This window comes from Trachurus japonicus, chromosome 6, assembly GCF_045865225.1.
Source record: "Trachurus japonicus isolate A0001 chromosome 6, Traja_1.0".
NCBI classification, from domain to species: domain Eukaryota; kingdom Metazoa; phylum Chordata; class Actinopteri; order Carangiformes; family Carangidae; genus Trachurus; species Trachurus japonicus.
The window spans coordinates 16,269,949-16,292,077 of NC_140912.1; the positions used below are offsets into that span (position 1 = coordinate 16,269,949).

General features: G+C 44.6%; 1 protein-coding gene across 1 annotated transcript; it reads left to right on the plus strand.

The window, feature by feature from the left end:
- The first annotated feature begins 3,984 nt into the window (after positions 1-3,984).
- Positions 3,985-21,422, plus strand: LOC146985916 (zinc finger homeobox protein 3-like). The gene is made up of 11 exons (XM_085779363.1): positions 3,985-4,346; positions 6,874-8,584; positions 8,674-9,212; positions 9,332-9,545; positions 10,181-10,288; positions 10,420-10,547; positions 10,766-10,876; positions 12,456-12,606; positions 12,743-17,436; positions 17,580-18,251; positions 18,368-21,422. Exons 2-11 carry the CDS (start codon positions 6,910-6,912, stop codon positions 18,482-18,484), a joined length of 8,409 nt encoding a protein of 2,802 aa, XP_085635489.1. The 5' UTR covers positions 3,985-4,346; positions 6,874-6,909; the 3' UTR covers positions 18,485-21,422.
- Positions 21,423-22,129: the final 707 nt, after the last annotated feature.

Genomic DNA, 22,129 nt, shown 5'->3' on the forward strand with positions numbered 1-22,129 from the left:
TAGCTTTAACATTTAACTGACAGTGTTTTCTTCGTATTTAGAAAGTGGAGTCTTGGGAAGGCCGGAGGATTTAGTATCTTTTTTGCTCCTAAGCTTTCCTCCCAGTGGGCTGGGAGGCAACAATAAATAGAGGAATCTGGAAAGAGTGCCAAAAAGATCAACGTGGGATAACACTCTCTGGATTAACCATTTATATTTACATTTGTAGAAAAATAATCACTGCCTATAAAGCTCATACAGATAGCCTATATAGAAACATAGATTTATTTGATTTGATTAAATTGTATTTTTTCTATTACGAAAAATATCTTAACAGATAGAATTATTAAACATGGATGAGAATACTGAGATGTGCGTCCAGGTGACAAAAAACAAGGCAGGTAGCAGTTACGTGGAGATGCTCGGATGCTGACGGGGTTTGCAGACGGCAAATACCTGAGTAAATGTAAAGCAGGTTGATGGCGCCCGCGCCTCTCCCTCAGAGAGATGGAAAAAACATAATATTTTGAATCAGAATCAGGCAAACCAAATTAAAGGGCGTGCAAATCCCCCATGTGCCTTCTCCCTCCCCATTTCTGGCCTATCATCTATCTCTGGACCATGGTGGGGTTGTCATGTCGACCAGCCCACAAGTTACTATGACAACGGCTCAAGGGGAAGCACTTGCTAGGGAGGTTATTGCCTCCTTTGGGACATAAGAAGGACAGGGGGGAATGTGAGCGGAGACAAAGATAGAGGGACTTACAGACACCAAAACGGCTTAAATGAAGGGAGAGGTCAAATTGGAGTGTGCTGGCTTGAAGTGTGTTTGTGTTTGTGTGTGTGTGTGTGTGTGTGTGTGTGTGTGTGTGTGTGTGTGTGTGTATGTGTGCATCTGTGTACGTGTGTGTGTGTGAGGCCAGTTCACAATCATAACCACAAAGAAATGGACCCGCCGTGAAAAGTCAGTGTTGCCCCACTGAATGTTTGGATGCATGACAAAGTTTTCTTTCGAGGGCCTGAGCTGCTCCAGTCCATGATGTATTGCGCTTCCTCCTCAGTGCCATACCCTGGGGCAGAAAAGGGCGGGGGCAAGGGAGGGTGAGACATTAAGGACCCTCCAAGGTGTCAGATGGGTCCCCAGCTTCCCCCACATTTTGTCATATAAATGTCATAAAGACAAGTTCGGAGTTGGGGAGCTTTTGGCTCTCTTTCTGCCTGGGGGGCATCGCAGTGGTTAATTGCCCCATTAGCACTGACAGGGTAAATTGGTGGAAGGGCTAACTATATATTACAGTGAAAACAACAACCTCTGGCATACACCTGAGGGCATGGAAAGCATGGTGTATTTTACAGTATGGCGTGGGCAAGTTCAAGTGTGTGTGTGTGTGTGTGTGTGTGTGAGTGAGAGTTTGTGTCTGCATTTAAATTTGAAATGTAAATGTACGTTCACATGAGAGCTTTAATATTGGTAAAATATTAAAATTCTATATTTATCACTACGGGAATGAACTCCCAGTACCAGTCTAGAAGAGCAAGTCCTCTCATGTCTGTGCTGAACTTTCTCGAGGCGTGCATTTACACTAATCAGAAAAATTATTCTATTCTACCCTGGAAAACGTGACTTAGGTTTTCAGAAGATAGTGCATTTATATGTACATTAATTGTGAGATAGAAAATGCAGTGCACGGCACATTCCCCGCACACAAATGTTGACATTAAATGTATGTGTATTCCTATTCACCTGCCTTTTTATTGTTGTAAATGGGGCCAATAAAAATGCACTTGCAAATTAAAATGGAAATAGAAATCAACAACCAGTGATGCAAATAATATGAGAGGTCATTTGAAAACATTTTATTACACCTTGGTATAAACTTTTAAGATAATTTGATTATGATGAAATTCAAATAGGTTGCATGCATTGTTTTAAATCAGAGCAAAATTATTAGGGCCATTTTTATTTTTATTTTTTTTATTTCCCCTATAGCCTCACAACTGTTTATGTTCACATGCATGAAATAAGCAATGCTATGTAGATATGTTCTAAATATATTCAAATTTTAAAACCCATAAACGTGAAAGGGCGAACAGGTAAACAGCAGGTCTCCGTGTTACCTGAGCTCCAGTTTTTCATTTGATTTCGGGCGTTCCTATCTTAGGATATATTGTAGGATGTATTGTTGTGTCTGCACACACACACACACACACACACACACACACACACACACACACACACACACACACACACACACACACACACACACACACACACACACACAATGCAGTGCGGTGTAGAGAGCTGACGTTAAAATTATATCACCCCCACTCTCATTGTCTTTTCCTCATAAAACGACATAAAATTGTCCCCGTTCTTAACTGCAGCCATCACAACAACAGAAAATGTCCATGTAGACATTAAGACAACTGAACAGTCCCTGATTTATGTTTGTGATAACCTACAGTCTTTGCTTTGGTGGCCTGACAGACGATCACTTTAAAGGTTCTCTAATCATAAAATAATTATTAGATGTCCTGCAAACATAGGTCAATTTTTTTTTTATCAGTGCGTGATTTTTTTAATATTTCTATTAGTCATAACACAAATACAAGAAAATGGTCAAACCAAAGCAGGACAAACCAAAATCTAAATGTTAGTGCACTCCAAACTAGCATAACGGAATATCATTAATATTCATATTCCGATATGGCCTTGTTGTGCGGTTGTTTCACGCAACACTGAGCTGATAGTAACCTTATACTGCAGTCAATGCTATAGAATTTCTTTTACCTCCTGTGGTAGATAATCTAATATTTCTTATTTCACTACAGCACTGAAGCAATCCATCTCTGAAATTGTATTTTGACAATCTTAAATACGGAGGTGCAGCTCTGACAGTCACAGACAGATATAATATTTGATCTTACAAATGAAAGCAGTTTTCACCTTCTAAAACATGGACGATCGACAGATTGCACATCCAGCGTGAAAATCACAATAGTATTATCATAACAATGGGCCTAGTAGCCGAGTGGCGAGGATGGGACTTTGTCCTGACAAACACAGAAATGGACCCGTCAGTTTAGGCGTAAATATTATTTTGTTTTCCATTCAGAGAAAATCAAACAGCAAACCAACATCCGCACCTGCAGTCTCAACCTGCCCACTTCCAACACAAAGGTGGAGGAATATCTCATCTCAAACAATAACCTAAGAGACTTTATTTCTTTCTTTGTTTCTGATTTAAGCATTCATTTTTTATATCTCATTGTCTGCCCTGGATATGTGTTGCCAAAACCTGGCGAATACAAGCTATAACTTTTTTTTTTGTCCTCAAAGCAAGTTATCACATAAATCTCAATAATCTATGAAGCATATAGACCTAGTGCGATTCCAGTGTAGGACGTAATGCACAATACTGTTCTGAGCGTCACACCCTTTATATCAAATAAAACAATCATTATGGTATTTCTGAAACAATTCTCCGGGGCCTTGCTGTGTGTCTGTAGTCGTCAGTAAAACAACGGTGTTGTCGCATTTTGTGGCAGATTTTCTGCCATCACAATATTCTTCTGAAAAAACGATGTTGGGATTAAATGTTTTGTATCAACATTAACTTTATTTAGACGCTGTGGTGATCTTCTCTTTTGTAGCTACAGATTTTTCAGCAATATTGTTTTTTTTATGTATATAGATACAGTATACCTATATTAAATATATTTGGGAATTGCTTTAACATCGATCAAAATTACAACATTTCCAGCCATATTATCAATTCTCGTGAATAAAACCAACGCTTCTGTTGTAATTCATCCCACTTTTTTTTTTCTTTATATATTTTGCTATTCTCCTTTTTTTTTCTCGATATGCGTCCCCGGTAGGCTGTCCCCCTCCCTGACTCCCCTCCTCTCTCTCTCTCTCTCTCTCTCTCTCTCTCTCTCTCTCTCGCGGAATCCTATTGATCCAAACGGGCTAATTAGCGGTGTCTGCGCAATTACGCACATGCGCACTGGGCGTAATCTCAGCCATTTTTTGAAGGAAACTAATTAGCAGGAATAAAGAGCCAAGTGTTTTTCCCCCCACAGTGATCAGAACTCATTCTACCTCTGGAGCTCGCACAAACCCCTCCGTCCCCCATCGCCTGTTTACTACAGCCTATATGTAGCTTTAATTACACTGTTGTTTGGTAACAACTTGGACCCCGCTGCTCTCTCTCCCTCTCCCCGTTTTTTTTTCTCTCTTCCTCCTGGCTCCGTTGAAACGCAGAGGATCATTCATAAGGAATGAGTGGGCTCTCTATACGATTGTTTTCTGGACTACAACACATTCAGCGTACGGAGCTTTGTACCGGAGCCGCTGCAGAAATGTAAGTGTGCCGTTTGTTTACGATATTAAAAAGAGCTGGGAGGAAGCAGCCCGGCGGTAGGGAGGGAGGGAGGAGGGGGTGTTTGGTCAGTTGCGAGTCTGTAATTCGTAACAAATGGAGCTTTTTGCTCGTGTGTTTTTAGTGCAGGGAGTCACCTGTTACTGGATTGTGAACGCGATCTCCAGTTGGTTTGGCTGAATCGGAGTGTGGTAGCCTAAGGTGCAGTCATTTGTAAACAAAGGCCGAAGTAGTCAGTGGGCTTGAATGTTGGTCAGTGTCTTGACACAACACAGACAGAGACTGGGAGAGAACTATTGAAGTCGTCGTACTGTCAAACAGGTCTAGTGCCCCCCCTAAAAAACAAAACAAAAAAACAAGCTTAGTGCTATTACCTTGGTGTGTAGACTGTATGCGGTCCACTGGGTCTTCACGCAAAGAGACAGCTTTAAAAATACTATATGTCCATGTCCAACTGTATTTGTCCAAGTCCTATGACAAACAAAATGCATTTTCCCCTAAAGTAGCATATAGCCCCACAACCCCACTCTGTCTCTTTTCTCTATCTCCTTCACACCCCTGTCTTCCCTTTCTCTCTCTTCTTCACACACACACACACACACACACACACACACACACACACACACACACACACACACACACACACACACACACACACACACACACACACACACACACACACACACACAGTAGGGATTCAGTGATCACACTTTTTGTTGGATATTTAGATGATTTCATGTTGCAAAATGAATAGTATTCACACCTGACAAATAATATTTTCAAACACCTCTAATATGCATGTTAAATTTTAGGTGCTCTCTCTCTCTCTGTGTGTCTGTGAGGGTGTGCTTAACTGCCATGGTCAGAGTCGGTTTGTGGGCACACAACAGGATGTACACAGACATTATAATGATACACATGGACACACAAACACACACGTTGTTAAATGATGGTTTCCCGCACTTGTGATCAATAGAGAGCCAGGAATGCTTGTATAAATAGTTACATTGCCGATAGACCCAGGTTATTGATTGCAGTGTAAATGAAAATCTTTATCAGATTAGAGACTGTTCTCAGCTGCTGGCAGGCAAGCCCAGCCCCTCAGCGCACTCTGGCAGGACAGTGGACAGCTGCAGTGGGCAAGGGTCTGTGGCCTGTGACATAAACACAGTACATTAAAGCACTATCAGAGTGCCGATATGAGCCATATATCTTTAAGCTGCTGAGAGGGGAGAGAGGGGTTGGGGGTGGGGTGTGTGTGGGGTGGCTAAGGGAGAGAGGGTGTTGGAGGAGACGAAGGAGGAGGAGGAGGAGGGGGTTGGTTGAAGGAGAAGGTGAAAGGGTACATTAAGGTCTCTCCTTGATTAAAAAAGGTCAGTAATGAGATTGTGGGACACACACAGGGTAAGAGAGATGTACCTGTCTCATCTTGCATCCATCTGTCAGTCAGAAACAGAAGAGGAGGAGAGGTGTGATTTATTTATTTTTCGAGGAAGCCCGTGTAGTGATGTATGATTGTGTTGATGATTAAGTTGATCTTTGTGAAACCTCCTTTGCACAATATTTGGAAATGTGATTTACTCTAATGTTTTGAACCGTTTGTGTATGATAAAATGCTAACCTCCACTCCCACATTCTAGTCTAATTAAAACTGAATAATTCCAAAAGCTACAGATGTGCAGTTTTCACAAAATGCAGATTTTTAAACTTTGCTTACAACTGTTAATTTAAAAAAAAGCATTTAATATACATTATTCATTAATGCTTACATGTATGGGTGTGTTTATACCGTGTAAGCAATGGGCCTTGGGCAGACAGACACACTATTACACTATACACACAATAAGGAGGAGTCAAAATATTGTACACTGCTCTGCAACATCACTACAAAAATTAACAAAAATTTTAATCAAGCCATATCTGAAATCTAAACAAAATAGTAAAAGCTTCACAAGTTCTACATGTTGTATTTTAGACTAAATGAGGATACACAGGTGTTATATTTTATTGGGTCCACCCCTTGTGTTTGCACTCTGGGTTATAAAATGGCTTGTGCCTCTCATATAATCTCTGTGCTAATGTGCAGCGAAAGATGCAGAGACTGATACACTGGTTTAAAAAAACTGTTCTTTTATCCGCTTTTATCTAAGTGTGGCAATTTAGTGGAAGCCTTTTAGCTCACAAGCATTCAGTTCTTTATTTAATCCTATCCCCTGAGGAATATTATAGACCTCCTGCGTAGCCTTTACCCGCATTCCTCTACCTAGTTTAGTGCTCATGCTATTGATTTTCCCATTAAGGGCTAACACTAACCCCTGAGTAACCAGCCTCTGTATTGCGCGCTGTGAAGGCTGTATTGAACAGATGCTATCCAGGGACTCTAATCAATGGCCTCCACTGTTATGCAATATTATTTACATGACTCATTCATTTTCTCCTCATTTTTCCTTCCCTTCTCTTCTGTCTCTGTCTGTCCCGCTCTCTCCTCTTCTCTGTATCTGAAACACAGGTGGGGTAGCAATGCGTGGCAGCTGTAGCCTCTGGTATGGACAGCGGTGAGGGGGGAGGAGGAGGGGATGGAGGGGGAGGAGAGGAGAGAGATGCTGACCTCAGTCCCCAGGCTTTATCTCTTCCTCTCCTGACCCTCGCGGTCATTCCAGAGCAGGGGTCATCCTCTCATACCTCAGCCATGGCCCCTGCCAAAGAGCCCCTGACCCTGCCTCAGCAGGAGGAGGAGGGCGCAGAGGGGTCCCAGGCTAGAGAAGAGACCCAGGGAGGTGAGCAGAAAGAAGGAGGCCAACGTTCCCAGGAGAAAGGAGCATGTCAAAAGCAGGGGATGAAGGAAGACTTCGGGGAGGGAGATTTGTCAGGGCAAAGGAAGGAAGAAGGGGAGGCGCATGTAGGTGTGGGAGAGGCGTCAGTTACAGGGGGCCTCCCAGCAACCCATAGCAGCAGAGGCGGAGAGGAGGAGAAGGAAGAGGAGGAGGCCATCTCAAACCAAAGCCAAACCAAATCCAAATGTTCTTTATTACCTCAACAGAGCCAGCACAGCTCTTCTTCCAGCACTGCAAAGGCCAGTGGCACACATGACAGCAAAATAGCCGCCTCTCCAAAGCCCTCCCCCACTCCTTCCACCTCTCCAAAGCCCTCCCCTTTTCTTTCCACCTCTCCAAAGCACTTCACTAGCCCCTCCTCCTCTTCTGCCCTGCTGAGCGAGACAGAGGTAAAAGACATTAAGGGAGATCAGGGCTGGATTTCTGGGTTTCCTCAGAGCTTTAAATCCCAGCAGTCTACTCTGGCTTTTCCACTGGCAGGTACCGAGCCTGCCAGAACACCTGCTGAGGATGATGGGCCGGCAGGGGTTTTTCACTCTTCCATTTCCAACGGAGATGGTGCCAAAGCTCCAGAACCAAATGACAGCCAGCTAGACACAGACGTGGATGATGAGAGAGACAAAGACGGGGAACAGAAAGAAGCTGTCCTTAAAAACCTCAACCAAGACCTCTCTCCTAATTCACTGAGTAGTCACATGACCATAATGCACTCACGTAATTCCTGCAAGACCCTGAAATGCCCCAAGTGTAACTGGCACTACAAGTCTCAGCATACGCTGCAAGTCCACATGAAGGAGAAACATCCAGAGACGGGAGGCCAGTGTGTGTGTGGCTCCTCTGGGGGAAAGTGTGTGTGTGGCGGCGCAGCGCGAGGCGTGTGTGGATACTGCAGCTCGGGGAAACCCCATCCTCGCTTGGCCCGAGGTGAAACCTACGCCTGTGGCTACAAGCCGTATCGCTGTGAGGTGTGTGACTATGCTACCTCGTCAAAAGGCAACCTCAGCATACACATGCAGTCGGATAAACACCTTAATAATGTTCAGAGTGGGGGACACTCGAATGGGCACGTGCACACCTCTCACATTAGCAGCAACAACAGCGGCTCCTCCAACGGTCACACAGTGGACGAGCCAATGTACAAGCTCCCGCTCTCTATCCCCACACCTGCTACCCAGCCCGCCAAGCTCACGCCACCTGCACACTCTCCCTCCCATGGTAAGCGGTGGCGGTGTGACGTGTGCGACTACGAGACCAGCATTGCCCGCAACCTGCGCATACACACCACCAGCGAGAAACACACACATAACATGCTGCGGCTCCAGAGAGGTTACTATCTGTCTCACTGCAGGAGCCTTGCGCCACAGTTTAAACACCTACAAAACGCAGGTGAGTGACGCGTCACCCGTCTGCTGTCATCCAAAGGCAAAATCTGAAAATGTTGAAATTCTTACAGGGGTTCTCTGTTTTCGTTTCAGGCGCAGAGCTCACCTTGAACATGCGACTGACCAGTCAACAGGTCACAGAACAGCCGGTCACCCTCGGGTCTACGCTGACTCCTTCTCCCTCCCCCTCCCCCTCCCCTCCTCCAGCTCCATCTCTGTCCCCCACCGGACCGCTCTCTCAGGGCGTGTTCCAATGCCTTGTTTGCTCCTGTTTTTCCTCCGACAGCTTGGAGTCTGTTGAGCAGCACCTGAACACCCCTCGCTCCTTACCCCAGTCCGAGTGGTGCTCCCTTGTTGCCGGTGGCTGCCACTGCAGACTGTGCGGCTACACCACCCCGCTGAGGGCTAACTTCTCCCTGCACTGCCAGACTGACAGACACCGCACCCGATACCAGCTGACCGCTCACCTCCAGGAGGGTGGAGACAGGGGTCAGGAGGGGGCTGCCCTTATTGCTAAGGGCAACCCCGTCCAACTGAGGTGCAACCTGTGCGACTACGTGACCAGCAGTTTGGAGAAGCTACGAGGGCATTCCCTGAGTTCACACCATGACGCTAGCGTCCGGGTTTACCGAGTCAGTACATCCTCAAAATGAACCACTGGGAAATAGAAATCCACTATGTTATTAATGTTATTCAACCACAATAATTAATGATTTCCATTCACACCTTCCTTTCTTCCTCATGTCTTTAGTTCCTGCAGCAGTATGATGGTGAGGTCGATGGAGGATCGTGGCTGTTCCATTGTCTGCTATGCAACCACTCCTCCTCCTCTAAACTCCAAGTACTTAAACACAGTCAAACGCCAACCCATCAGCAGAGAGAGGGACTACTGCAGCTGCAGCCAATGGGCGGAGAGGAACTGGCAGCCATTTTTACCATCAGGAAAAGCCCTGATGGTGTCACAGGTGAGAACACGGCCTGTGTAGGCGTATTAGATTTCATACTGAATGTGCTTACTGATGTCAGAACAGCAGCGGACGGGGGTTAAGATGAAAAGAGCGCGAAAATAAGTAATGACTGTTGCTGAGATATTGATTGAGTAAATTGATTAGTCAATACACATCCTTGTTATATCTCCAATCACCCCTGACAACAGCTAACTAGCACCTGCTAATCAATGAACCAATACAAATCCCCTGGACACGAAGAGAGGGAGGGGGAGGCCAGTCACCAGTGTGTGGAAAATAAAACACAGAATTTACATCTTGTGTGAACATCCGACTCGCAACATCTGAAATGAGTCATTCAAGACTTAATTTGTAAATTAAGTCTATCCTGTGATTTGTCTCTGTGTGGATTAAGACTTATTGAGAGGAACTGATGTGTTGTAAGACCATATTACCTCCACTCCACCTCTGAGGAGAATCTAATGGAGAATCAATACTTGATCAATAGGGTATGCAGGCACGGAAGAGTGAGGTGTGGTTCAAAGACATTGGTCTTTTTGAAGGATACCATCTGGAGGATAATATTAACTACAATTAGCCCGTATGAAACACAATGTTTGCATAACCTATGCATTTGTTTTGTCCCCTCCCAGGGGAACTCAGTGAGGATATGGAAACTTCCAGTGAGACCACCACTGGTCCTTTGGAAACAACCAAAGACACATGCAACTTGGGGGCGAAGCAGATATCCGAGGACACAGGTACATCTGCCTTTGCTGACAAAATAAAGTCAACACATTCTACAGCATATGCCTCAGATGATAGCATTATGGTATATACTGTAGTTTATAAATCTATAAGCATGTTCATGTTTTTTTTTTTTTACTTGAAGAGGAAACTGGAGGGGAGGAAAGAGAAAAGAGGGAGTCATTGCCCTCAGCCAAGCGTCCATCCCCTGAATGCGCGGAAATGGAAAACTCCAAACGCCCTAGAATACACCAGCAAAATGAGAACCAGCAGGTGAGCAGTTGACTCGCATTTTAATACTGGACACCATACATCCATGTGAATGTTAAATGTAACAATATACATGATAAAACCAGTTCTGGATTAGAGCACATGGCAGTTGCTGATGTAATCCCACAAATCGAAGCACACCTGCGCTTGCTTGTTGCTTTTTAATTAAAACACTGATTGTTTCTCTCCCTGCTTCTCTTCTCTCTCTCGTTTCTCTTAAGACTGTCCAGTGCCCTTTGTGCCAGGTTAAACTCCCACACACACACCTTCGACATCATCTCACACATGTGCACAGCGTAGCGCAAGACTGTGTGGACAAGCTCATCAGCACGGTAAGTGTATGCAAGTGTGTATTTGTTGTATTTGCGTTCATCAGGAAGCAAAAAAAAAAAAAAAAGACAGAGAAGGCAAAGCGATGGGGGGATGGGGGAGAGTGAAATGTAGGGAGACAATTCCATTAAGAAGGCACCAGAGAGAAAGGCAGCGCTTTTTTTAATGCATGTTTAAGTAGCTCCTCGCTATCATCTTTGATGCAGCCGTACATTCTGTGTGTATGTGTATGCACGTCTTTTAGAGTGGAAGAGAGAGGGTTTGACTGAGTGAGTGAGGGAAAAGCCAGTCTTTCTATAATGCATGTTTAAGTAGCCCTCTATTACCAGAAGTGCAGTCAAGCTAAAAAGGGGCCCCCATGCTTTTTACTGTGTCTCTCCAACTAACAAAGACTGGTCATCTATCCACATCACCATCCTCCATCTCCCTGGCCCGTATGCTAAGTGGCCTTTGTCTCTTGCTCTCTTCGCCTCCACTTCACTGACTGCTTTTCACCCTTTCTCCCCTCTGCTGTCCCTTCCTCCCCCTCCAGCTACTCCTATCATTCCTATTCTGCAATCTCCGTCCCTGCCCCTCCCTTTCTGCCTCCGCCAAGCTCTCTCTCAATTTCTTATGCGTTACCCCTCCCTTACTCGCACTCTCTCTCTCCAAAGCAGTTTTTTTTGTTCATTGCCCCATACTTCCTCCCTCCCTCTTCCTGCTCTCTCTCTTTTTCATATTCGACACCCCTTAGCCCCCCACTCCCCACACCACCATCATCCCCTTTCCTTCCCCTCCCACCCCTCCCTCACTCTCTCTGATAGTAATTGAGGTTCATTAATTCAGACTGAGGTGATGATGGCCATTATGTACCTTGCTTTCCAATTACGCTCTCTAGATTAAGCCTGACCTTCAGTTTTCTCTGCAGTGTGTGTGTGCGGGGTGTGTGAGTGTGTGTGTGTATGTGTGGTTGTTCTTCTCTTTCTCTCTTATTAAGCTGTTATGCAGAGAAAACTCTTGTCATGTAAATCTCATCTTTGGCTGTCCGTCCTTTCCTTAGGGTAGCTCACTGTTCACATAGATATAGTATTTGCTCTCAGTGCTTGAAGCTGTGGAGATGGAGGTTTTCTATATGAAGAATGATTTTAAATAAATTCATTATTCACCTCAGTAAAGTTTTATTAAACCCTTGGGGTATGTTGCAGGGGATCGTAGGAGCTGAAGGGCAAACCCACATATCTCAACCATATACACTTATTACCAAATTGATGTGCCTAGCTGCCTGTACTGCTGTGCAGGCAAGTGCAAGATGTAACGATACACTTACTGATTCAAGCTTTAATGTTTCATGATATTAGGACAGGGAGTGCAGGCACAGCATGTTTATACATCTTGATATTTGCTTGCTATTATGCTGTACAATTAAACATGTTTTATTCATAACATTGGATTAAGAAAATATGGTAATACCCCACAATTCTTTTTTTCTGAATTGGGTAAAACAACACTGAGTGTAACCACAATAAAATGAAAATAAGAGAAGAAGAAAGAGACCAGCAAAGACCAAAACTGATGGACCGTTACATTTTTTCTTTCTTCCAGGTCACACCATCCGTGGAGCAACCGCAGCCTCAGCTGGAGACGGAGCTACACACAGACGATACTCAGAAAAATAAAACCGCCAAGTATAACAATGCAAAGTGTTCCCATACTGCTGATTCCATTTCCTCTGTCGATTCACAGAAAAACAAAGGTTTGTGTAACATGCATAATAAAGCTGACCACAATTAGCACACCAAACTATGCCATGCTGGTTTGTTTAAGACTTGTGGTCTTGGGTTATAGAAGAATAATTTAAAATTCACACACTTTTCTTGTGCATTTTGCAGGCATTTCAGTGGCAAACACTGAGGGAGATGTAGCCGCACCCAAAGATGTCACAGCTCTACTTACCCCACCCCTAGAAGACAACACCACTCACCCTTCCAATGGGAGACTGGCTCCTCAGTCCCCGACTCAGATCCCCCCCTCCTCACCACCCACCTCCCCACCTAGCGATCCCCCTTCCCTTTCTGATCGCCATGGTTACCGGTTCCGTTGCAGCAGGTGCAGCCTGGCGTTCCCCACTCAGGAGAAGCTCCAGCTGCACTGGCAGTACCATGCCATGAGGGCGGCGACAGAGTGTCCCCTCTGTGCTAGACAATGCCGCAGTCAGGAGGCCCTGCAGAGACACATGCAGAACACACACTCACAGCTGGAAAACACACAGGGGCAGAGTACACTCTTGCCGCCTCATACTACTGAATACATGGAGCATAATAAGAGTTCAGTTCAACAAGAGTTTAGTTTATCACCTCAAGTGGGTCAGGAGGCAGGAGAGGGGGAAGATGAAGAGATGGAGGAAGAAGTAGTAACCATGGAGGAAAAGGAGGAACAAAAAGAAGTTAATGATAAAGAGAAGGATGTGGTTGCTGAAATTGATGGAGGTGAAGAGGACTTAACTGACCCAGAGAAAGGGCCACCTGAGGAGATGGTATCAGAACCTAGTTCGAGCTCTCTTGTCAAAAAGAGTTGTAACCCCACAATGGACCGCTATCTGGACCCATCAAGGCCATATAAGTGCACCATATGTTCAGAATCTTTTACACAGAAAACCATTCTTCTGGTCCATTTTAACTCTGTGTCCCATCTTCACCGGGCCAGACGAGCCCTGCAGGACTCCAGCACAGGTGTTGCTCCCCCTGAGGCTCCACGTGGCCCAGATCCGAGACCTTACCGCTGCAGACTGTGTGGAGTGGGCTATAGCCAGAGCTCCACACTGGACATACATCTTCGCTCTGTTCTTCATCAGACTAGAGCTCGTGCTGCACAGAACCCAGCTACGCAGAGCCCAGCACCTAGTGTAGCTGTTCCAGTGTCAGTCTCCTCTAGTGCTACTCAGCCTGCAGCCACCAGAGAGGAAATACCCAAGAATTTGCCCTTCACCAAGAGATCAGATGCTGTAAGCTCTTCAGCATCGTCACTACTGGGTCCTGGCCTAACAGTTGAGACCCAGCCAACCCTCTCTAACCAAACTGACAGCCAGCAGGCTAAAAAGAGAGTTGCAGAGCTTATTGCATCAAGAAACCAACTAATGCTCATACAGCAGCAGCAGTTAGCCCAGGCTCAGGCACAGGCTCAAGCTCAGTTACAGCAACACACAGCTCTGCTCCAGTCCCAAGTGATGCAGCACCTGGGGACAGAGAACCTTCTTAAACAACACTTCTCCCTGGCTCCAGAAAACCTGCTCTCTCTGCAGCAACAACTTCTTCTGCCCTTTTACTTGTCAGGAGACATGAAACTTGACATGAGTGGTCAAGATCAGTTACTCTCAATGAACTATATCCCAAAAGAACAGGTTAAGGCAGAGAGTAAATTTGAGTCCCCACCTCAAACTGATGATAAACAAACTCAGAGAGTAAGTTCAAACTCAGCTGCTCAACCTGAAGAACATGTGCAGAATGAAGCCAGGGTTGAAGCAGTCTGCAGTGGACTAAACCAGACAGAAAGGGGACACAGCAATTCTTGTATTGAGGAGGAAAAAGAGGAAATACATGTCCCTGCAGTTAAAAATGCGGGAAATGATTCCTCCACTTTTAATCATCTTGGATTTCAGTGTCCTCCTCCCAGAGTGCCATATGCTGCTGCAAATGGGGAGCCTCTTAGAGCCCTGCTGCAGAGTTATGGCTATGAGTTGGCACTGCAATATATACAAAATAGACACAGACACCAGCAGCAGATAGCAGCTCAAACAATACCTGATAAACAAGAGTGCTCTGATCTCAACAAAATGGAGGTGAGCTTAGATGGTAAAAGAGATGTGTTAAGTGAACCAGAAGATGGAATGATGAAAGGCTGTAACAAGGATAACAAAAGTGTAGAAGGCAATGGAGAAAGAGATTGCTTGCCACTGGAGAAAAAGAGCAAAAGGGAAGATTTGGCAAATAAAGAAAAAAGATGCTGCAGTGGAGGAGAAAAGTGTAGAGACTGTGGCAAGTTTTTTTCAGATGCCTTGATTTTAAAAAGCCACCAGGAGTACATTCACAGGACACTGTTCCCCACGGCTGCACTGGAGAAGTTTTCCAGGGATTACAGGTCGCAGTATGATCAGATGTACCCCCTGACACAGGCTAAATCTGGAGAGAATTCCACCTGCCCCCAATCTGCAGCCCTAGCCACACCCTCCGAGTCAGAAGCAGCACCAGAACCTGTTAAACCTCAAGTTAAAACACATGACCCTTCACCTGTACCCTTAGTTATGGAGCCTGTGACCAAAAGTACTACAGCTACAGATGTAACACCAACTGCCACTGACATTTCATCTCCTCCATCTCCACAAGAATTACAAGAGCCATTCATCCCAGGCACATCTTCTATTTCACAAAACACATCCCCAGCTAAGTCCGTACCTATTCCCCTTCCGAACATACCTATGCTCTCTCTGCCCTTGCCCCAACTTTCGCTGCCCCCACTTTCTTTACCTAAGCTTCCCCTACCTCCCATTCCTTTTCCCATGGAGCTACCTCTCCTCCCCCCAGTTATGATGCAGTCTGTAGCTCTCCAGTCCCAACCTTGGTTAGACTCAAGTGTGAACCCTGAACTTGCAAAACTCTACCAATCTCAGCTGATGGGACAACCACCTCAGCTTAGTCCAGCTTTGCTTGCGCAGCAAGCCCCGCTCAGTCCATCTTTGCTAAACCAGCCTCCACAGCTCAATACTGGGTTGCTGGGTCAACAATCCCAACCCAGTCCCATCCAAGCAGGACAGCAATCCCAAGTCAGCCCATCAATACTTGAACAGCAGCAGGGTAAAAGAACCAGAACACGTATCTCTGAGGAACAACTGACTGTTCTAAGGAGACACTTTGATATTAACAGCCTCCCCAGTGACGAAGAGCTCAACAAGATATCTGCTCTGTCTGGTCTGCCTCACAAAGTCATTAAACACTGGTTCCGCAACACCCTATTTAAAGAGCGTCAGCGGGACAAGGATTCCCCCTACAATTTTAATAACCCCCCAACCACAGCACTGGAGGATTGCAAAGAAGAAGTAGCACAAAACCAAGTTCTAACGCTTTCCCCGTGTTCACTGTCCCCAGGCCTCCCAACCAACACCTCCCCACAGCCCCAGACAGACCTCCAGAGAGGAGAGCCCCATAGGGGTCGACGCTCTTCCCGAACCCGCTTCACGGAGCAACAGCTGGAGACTCTGCAGGGGGTGTTTGAGGCCACTCCCTACCCCAGAGAGGAAGAATATGACAGATTGTCTGCTCTCTTGTCGCTTCCTAATAGAGTTATTGTGGTATGGTTTCAAAATGCTAGACAGAGAGCCCGCAAACATCAAGATCGTGGTACAGAAGAAGGAATAGAAGGGAAGAACCAGCTTGATGGCATTCACAGACAGAGAAATGGCTGCTTCAAGAATGATGATGATAATGAGGGACAGGATGATTCTCAGAATGAAAACTCGATGGATCTGACTTATGAGTACTACACACAGCCTGACTCACCCATCCTTGATTCTTCCACCCACTTCACAGAAAATGAACATCTAACAGGCAAGGGTGAAGCAACACCTGTACCCAGGAAAAAGGAAGATAAAGCTATGTCTTCTCAGGCTGACAAGAGCCCAGCTCTTGCTCAAACTCGGGATGGAATTTTAGATGCAGACAACAAGCATAAGGAAATAGTTGGTATGAAGACAGGTTCCTCATCACAACCTGACCCCAAGCTGCAACCAGAAAGTAACACAGAAGGATCTCAGCCTTGCTCTTCCTCCTCTCAAAAACCTGTTCCCACCATTTCGTCTTTGTCTCAATCTCGCCAGGGCCGCATGTCTAGTCCTCCCTCTGATCAAGCTCTTGATAAGCCAGCTGAGCCATCACCCAGCCTCCCTTCTGCTCCAGAGTCTGAAACAAGCCACATTCGGCTGTCAGATGCAACCTCTAGCCTATCCACTGAAACTCAGCCCCAAAACCCGCTCCAACTGCAAACCCAGGCTCAATTCCAGTGTAGCCTCTGTCCACTGTCCTTACCATCATTCCAGCTGTGGCAGGAGCATCAGACCAGACACCTTCTGGCAGCTCAGTCCCAGGTCCAACTCCTGCACTCTGGTTTTACAGACCGAACCATGCCTTACATGATGCTCCACCCAAACCACACCCTGATGGCAAGCCAAATGCTTTCAGGTGCAATGTCCCAGATGCACCCTAAACCCACACATCCCATGCTTTCACATTTAAATAGCATACAACTTAAGAACACACTCTCTGATCACCCAAGTAACACCCTTACCAGCCTCTCTCAAAGCTCCATGACACCTATGAAGCAGAGTGCAAAGCTTATATCAGAAACCAGTTTTGAAGGCCAGAGGAGCAGTAGAGAGATTGAGGAGGATCATAGAAGAGATAAGCGCCAGAGAACCACCATCACCCCAGAACAGCTTGAAGTGTTGTATCAGCGCTACAGTTTGGACTCAAACCCCACAAGAGGAGTTCTGGAAAGCATTGCACGAGATGTGGGCCTAACAAGACGTGTGGTTCAGGTACTTTATATAGATGTCTGTTTTGTTTGAATAAATGTGAATGTTTTTGAGAATAACAAATACCGTAGATAAAGACAGAAAACTATACAATGCTTCTGTTCATCTGGATTTCTAAAACATGTTTTTTTTTTGTTTTGTTACAGGTTTGGTTTCAGAATACAAGAGCCAGAGAGAGAAAAGGACAGTTCCGTTCAATGGGGCCAGGATCCAGCTTCAGCTTGGGTTTGAATCACCTACGCTGCCCATTCTGCAGGGCTCTGTTCAAGGTAAAGAGCGCTCTCGATGCCCATATAAAGTCACGCCACTGGGCAGAAGCAGAAAGAGCAGGCTACAACTTGTTACATAACAATGGATCCAGTGGACAGATTGGGTTGGCTATGTCCTCTGTCATGGACAGACCAGGCCCATCTATCTCCTCCAACCTTATCCCAAACCCTGTCCATGTATTCAACAATAAAGAGTTTACTGGGAAGCCACCGGTGACATCTTTGTCTTCAACCACTGATCTGAACAACCCAGACGAGGATGATGACTATGAGGAAGATGATGATGAGTACCCTTGTGAGGAGGGTTCCAGTATGGCTGACCAAGAGTCTCTTAGTCCTGAGGGATCTGGAGGTCCAAGTTCAGACTGGGGTGAGACACAAACATTGCAGCAGCAACACCACCATCATCAGCAGCAGCGCCAAAGGACACAGATGAGCCACTTCCAGGTACTCCAGCTCAGAGACTTCTACAGAAGCCATCGCACGCCCAACCGACATGAGTGTGAGGCACTGGGCCAGGAGTTGGGACTGCCTCACCGTGTGGTGCAGGTAAATGTAACTAATACACAGGACACAATAACTTGTGGTTTCAGAGAAAGATTAAAAATGATTAGATCAGAACAATGACATTTAAGTGTTAAAGCTTTTTATTTACATTTTTACAGGTGTGGTTCCAAAACGCCAGAGCCAAGGAGAAGAGGGCTAGGAGCCTGAGCTCTGACTCTGCTGAGAGGGAACAGGCCGAGTTGTCCGCAGGGGCAGGGGAGAGAGACAGAGCTTAAAAAGGCAGACCAAGGTCCCTTTGCTTCCTTCTACCATTGTTTCCCCTAAACCTTTCCTGCACCTGCTGTCAACATCCAAACATACACCCTGTCCACTTTGCTGCCAAACCTGTAATATGAACACCCCAAAGATGCAGAGCCACAGTGGCCCAAAGAGACTCTCTCGACTGAAAGTAGGAGAGAGAGCCCAAACCAAGTCCTCTCTACCACAGCTTTCCTCTTTTCATATTGTTCTTTAAAACTCTTCCCTGGTCTGTCCTTATTTGTTGAAAAGAGCTCCTCTCCCTTCGTCAAACACCTTACTACAACCAAACACCACCTTGATAAAAAACCAACCAGATGCCACAGAGGCCAAAGAGCATTCTCCAAGTATGTGACCTCACTGCCCAGCTAGACCTGCAGTCTACCTCTCAGTCTGCATGACAGACTCACAGTGGGCCCTCCACCAGACAGTGCTAGATGACTAGCTGTGTAGCATGTAGTGCCAGTCTGCGTAAGACTGGAAAAGAAATTGTCAAAGAGATTTTAGTGTAAATAGAGAGCTCCAAAAGATAAACTTGAAGAAAAACAAAGCAGTTAACCATGGATGAAGAAGAAGAAGAAAAATGGAATAATATCCTTGAAATAGACGGAGGTATTCGCATAGAGCTTTTGTAAAGACTGACTCAGATTCCAAAGCTCGTAACCAAAATTTTACATGTCTGTGGATTTAGTTTCAACACGTTTGTTTTCAATAACAAACTGCAGAGCTGACGTCTGTATGGTGAAGGAGTGAGACCTGCAACTGGCATAGGAACCCGAGTACCAATAGACTGATATGGTGCCAGGATGCAGCTTCACCCTCCACAAGCCAATGATGAGTCTTCTGTTGTACATGTACACCCTCTATGTTCCTTTAGTGGATAACAGCCCAAATAGCACAGAACGTAAAGGCCAGTTTGTCCTGAAAGGGGCAAACTATTTTTTATAGCACTCAACCATTATGCTGTATATGAAAACTTTAACCAAACTCAAATTTACATTGTGTGTGTTTAGTAATAGTTTCTTAATATAAATCTTATGGATTAAGATAAACTGTCTTGCTTCGATATAATAGTGTCATGATTAAGAAAAGATTATGACAGCTTTGATATGTTCAGGCAAGGTGACTTACTGCCTTTCCGTTCTATTTGAATATACCAATGGCTTACCAATGTTATGTGATTAATGTAAAGCTTTCTATGCTCAGGTCAACAGCTCAAAATGGCTCCGCTTCAAATGTGATCTTAATACTGTATTTTTCTGTTTTTAAAACAGAAGAAGCATGGTTTAACCTTGGACTAAGTATTAAAAGATATCTACGAAAACATCACTGTATTTCAAAGATCTGAGCTTTTCACCTTTGAGTAATAGATTGTTACAAAAACCTTATTGAAACTAAAGTGTTTAATAGTGTGAGGGGTAAATGTACAGTATTTAGCTTTTGTATGGTTGACTCAAGACTTCATTGGATGTTTGAGACATTAGCTCCCTTTTCCACTTACAGATGGGGAGCTACTGCGCAAAGCTGAGAAAAAAAAACTTTGGATGTTATTGATGTTATTTTTGTACACTTAATTTATTTTCCCTCTTTCTCCCTACCTGCGCTCCTCTTTTTCTCTCTACCCTTCTTCCTCTGTTCATTTGCAACCAGTCATTATTCTAACTGTAATAATGATAATATAACAATAATAGCTAAACAATAATTAATGCTTTAAGACAAAAATCCAAAGACGTGATAATACTTTAACCATATGACCTACAAAAATAAGCGCTACTGTTTACTTGACGATGTACTGCTGTTTTTAAAGAAGGAAGGAGTCCCTATATCTAAGCTACTGTTTTCTGCCTCTCATAAGCACACTGGAGACTGTAACCAAAACCCCAAACTAGAGCCATGGCAGTCTGTAATATAGCGGTTAAAGAGTTTTACTTCTCTTGAGAAACATTGCAGTTTATTTTTCTTTCTTTTTTACCATAGTGTTGAACTTCAGCCCTTAAGGATGTCCAGTTTGCTGCTAATGTACTGTAGTTTCTAACGATACTGTAGAAAGATGCATGCTCTGATCGCTTTACCACTAGGCTTTAATGACTACAAACTGTAATGATACCTGTGATGCTGTTGATAAACTGCTCCTCTGTTATTCTGTTGAAAACAAATGGATATGTGGGGCTCAATTCCATCAAGTTTGTTTTCAGTATCCTGATAATTACCCCAACACAGACGATAAAAATGGCTTTCGTAATACCAGAAATATTTTTTCAACCTTCCAGTTTCAGATAAAAACCTGCTTGGGGCATTAATTTCTCAATACTTATGGAGATACTGCATAGCTATTTGAAGGAGTTCTGCCCCAACCTTCCACTGGTATGGTGTCAGTCTTTCTGTGTTGCAATGTCTCTAGTCCATTTGTCCAGCAGAAAACGGCTTTGCTGAACTCAGACTGACATCAAAGCCAATCTTCCAAAGGATGTGGACTGACTGATAACTCTTGTCATGTTTTGTTCTTAAACTTACCAATGTTTACGACAATACCAATGAGCTTTCTTCTGTACAGAAATGTGCATTCCAAATACCACAAAGGCAGTTTTTTTGTATACTGATTATTTTAATTTTCCTTTCTCTCATATTCTCTTGATCTTAGTGACTGTAAGATGTACATATTGGGGTCCTCTATGGTGAAGGGACTCTGTTATCCTTACTGTAGGTAAAAGTATTCTTTTCATTTTTTTCTGGATATGTTGTTGCCATAGTGATGACCAAAAAGATACCTGTGATGTGCACCTGTCCTTATGTCCTGCTCCAGTGGTTTAGTGTGTCTCTATTCTCTCCTTCCCCCAGTTTTCCCTTACTGGTGTGTGTTTCTCTTCCTTTCCTTCCCCATACTCCACTGAGCTAAATAAAGTCTGCTTTGGTGCACGTTCTGGTGTCATCCCTTTTGGTGTAACCGAGAGAAGCCATTTTGTGAATGTTGTGGTATGTCACGATGTCTGTCTGTTATATGTGTGTCTCATATTCCAGGTTGTATGTTTGGTGGTAGTGTGCGTCTGAGGCTGGAAGGGTTTTGATGTGCAACCGTGTGTGTGTAACACGGCTGTGTGTGGAAGGTGTTTGGTGAATGGAGCCATGACCTCTGGGGTCACTTCATTAATTACATCTGTGACATTCAGCCAGATGAGTTTCCTTTGTGACTAAATGATATGATGAATATTAACGACCTCGGATGAATTACACTGCTGCTCCTGCTGCTGCTGCTGATGATGATAATGTGTTTTACGACTCTGGGAGAGAGGGGAGGAAAATTGCACACTACAGCACATTTAGGACACGCAGATTTTCATATGCAACATTTCAAAGACCACAGCAAAGGTTGGTTGAGTGGATTTTATTATTTTGCTCTTGTTCTGGTTGAACTTCCCATTGGTTCATGAGACAACTTACCAGAGACAAAAAGAAAAAAAAAGTTAAATGAACAGGGTGTTCATTCAGGCACTTTCTCAAGCACAAACTGGTATCTGCTTTTTGTTTCCTTTAGGAGCAAACCATTAATTTAACCACTACAGAGAAAAACGGCAAGAGGAAACATAAGTGTGAAACAGTCTTAAACTGGGGGTGCAGGGATGAGA

What these genes read in the sequence shown, in the direction of transcription:
- LOC146985916 (XM_085779363.1), top strand. Translation starts at nt 6,910, where the DNA reads ATGGACAGCGGTGAGGGGGGAGGAGGAGGGGATGGAGGGGGAGGAGAG. An exon ending in GCAGATATCCGAGGACACAG is followed by an intron (nt 10,289 to 10,419) that starts GTACATCTGCCT and finishes TTTTACTTGAAG; the next exon opens with AGGAAACTGGAGGGGAGGAA. An exon ending in AGCAAAATGAGAACCAGCAG is followed by an intron (nt 10,548 to 10,765) that starts GTGAGCAGTTGA and finishes GTTTCTCTTAAG; the next exon opens with ACTGTCCAGTGCCCTTTGTG.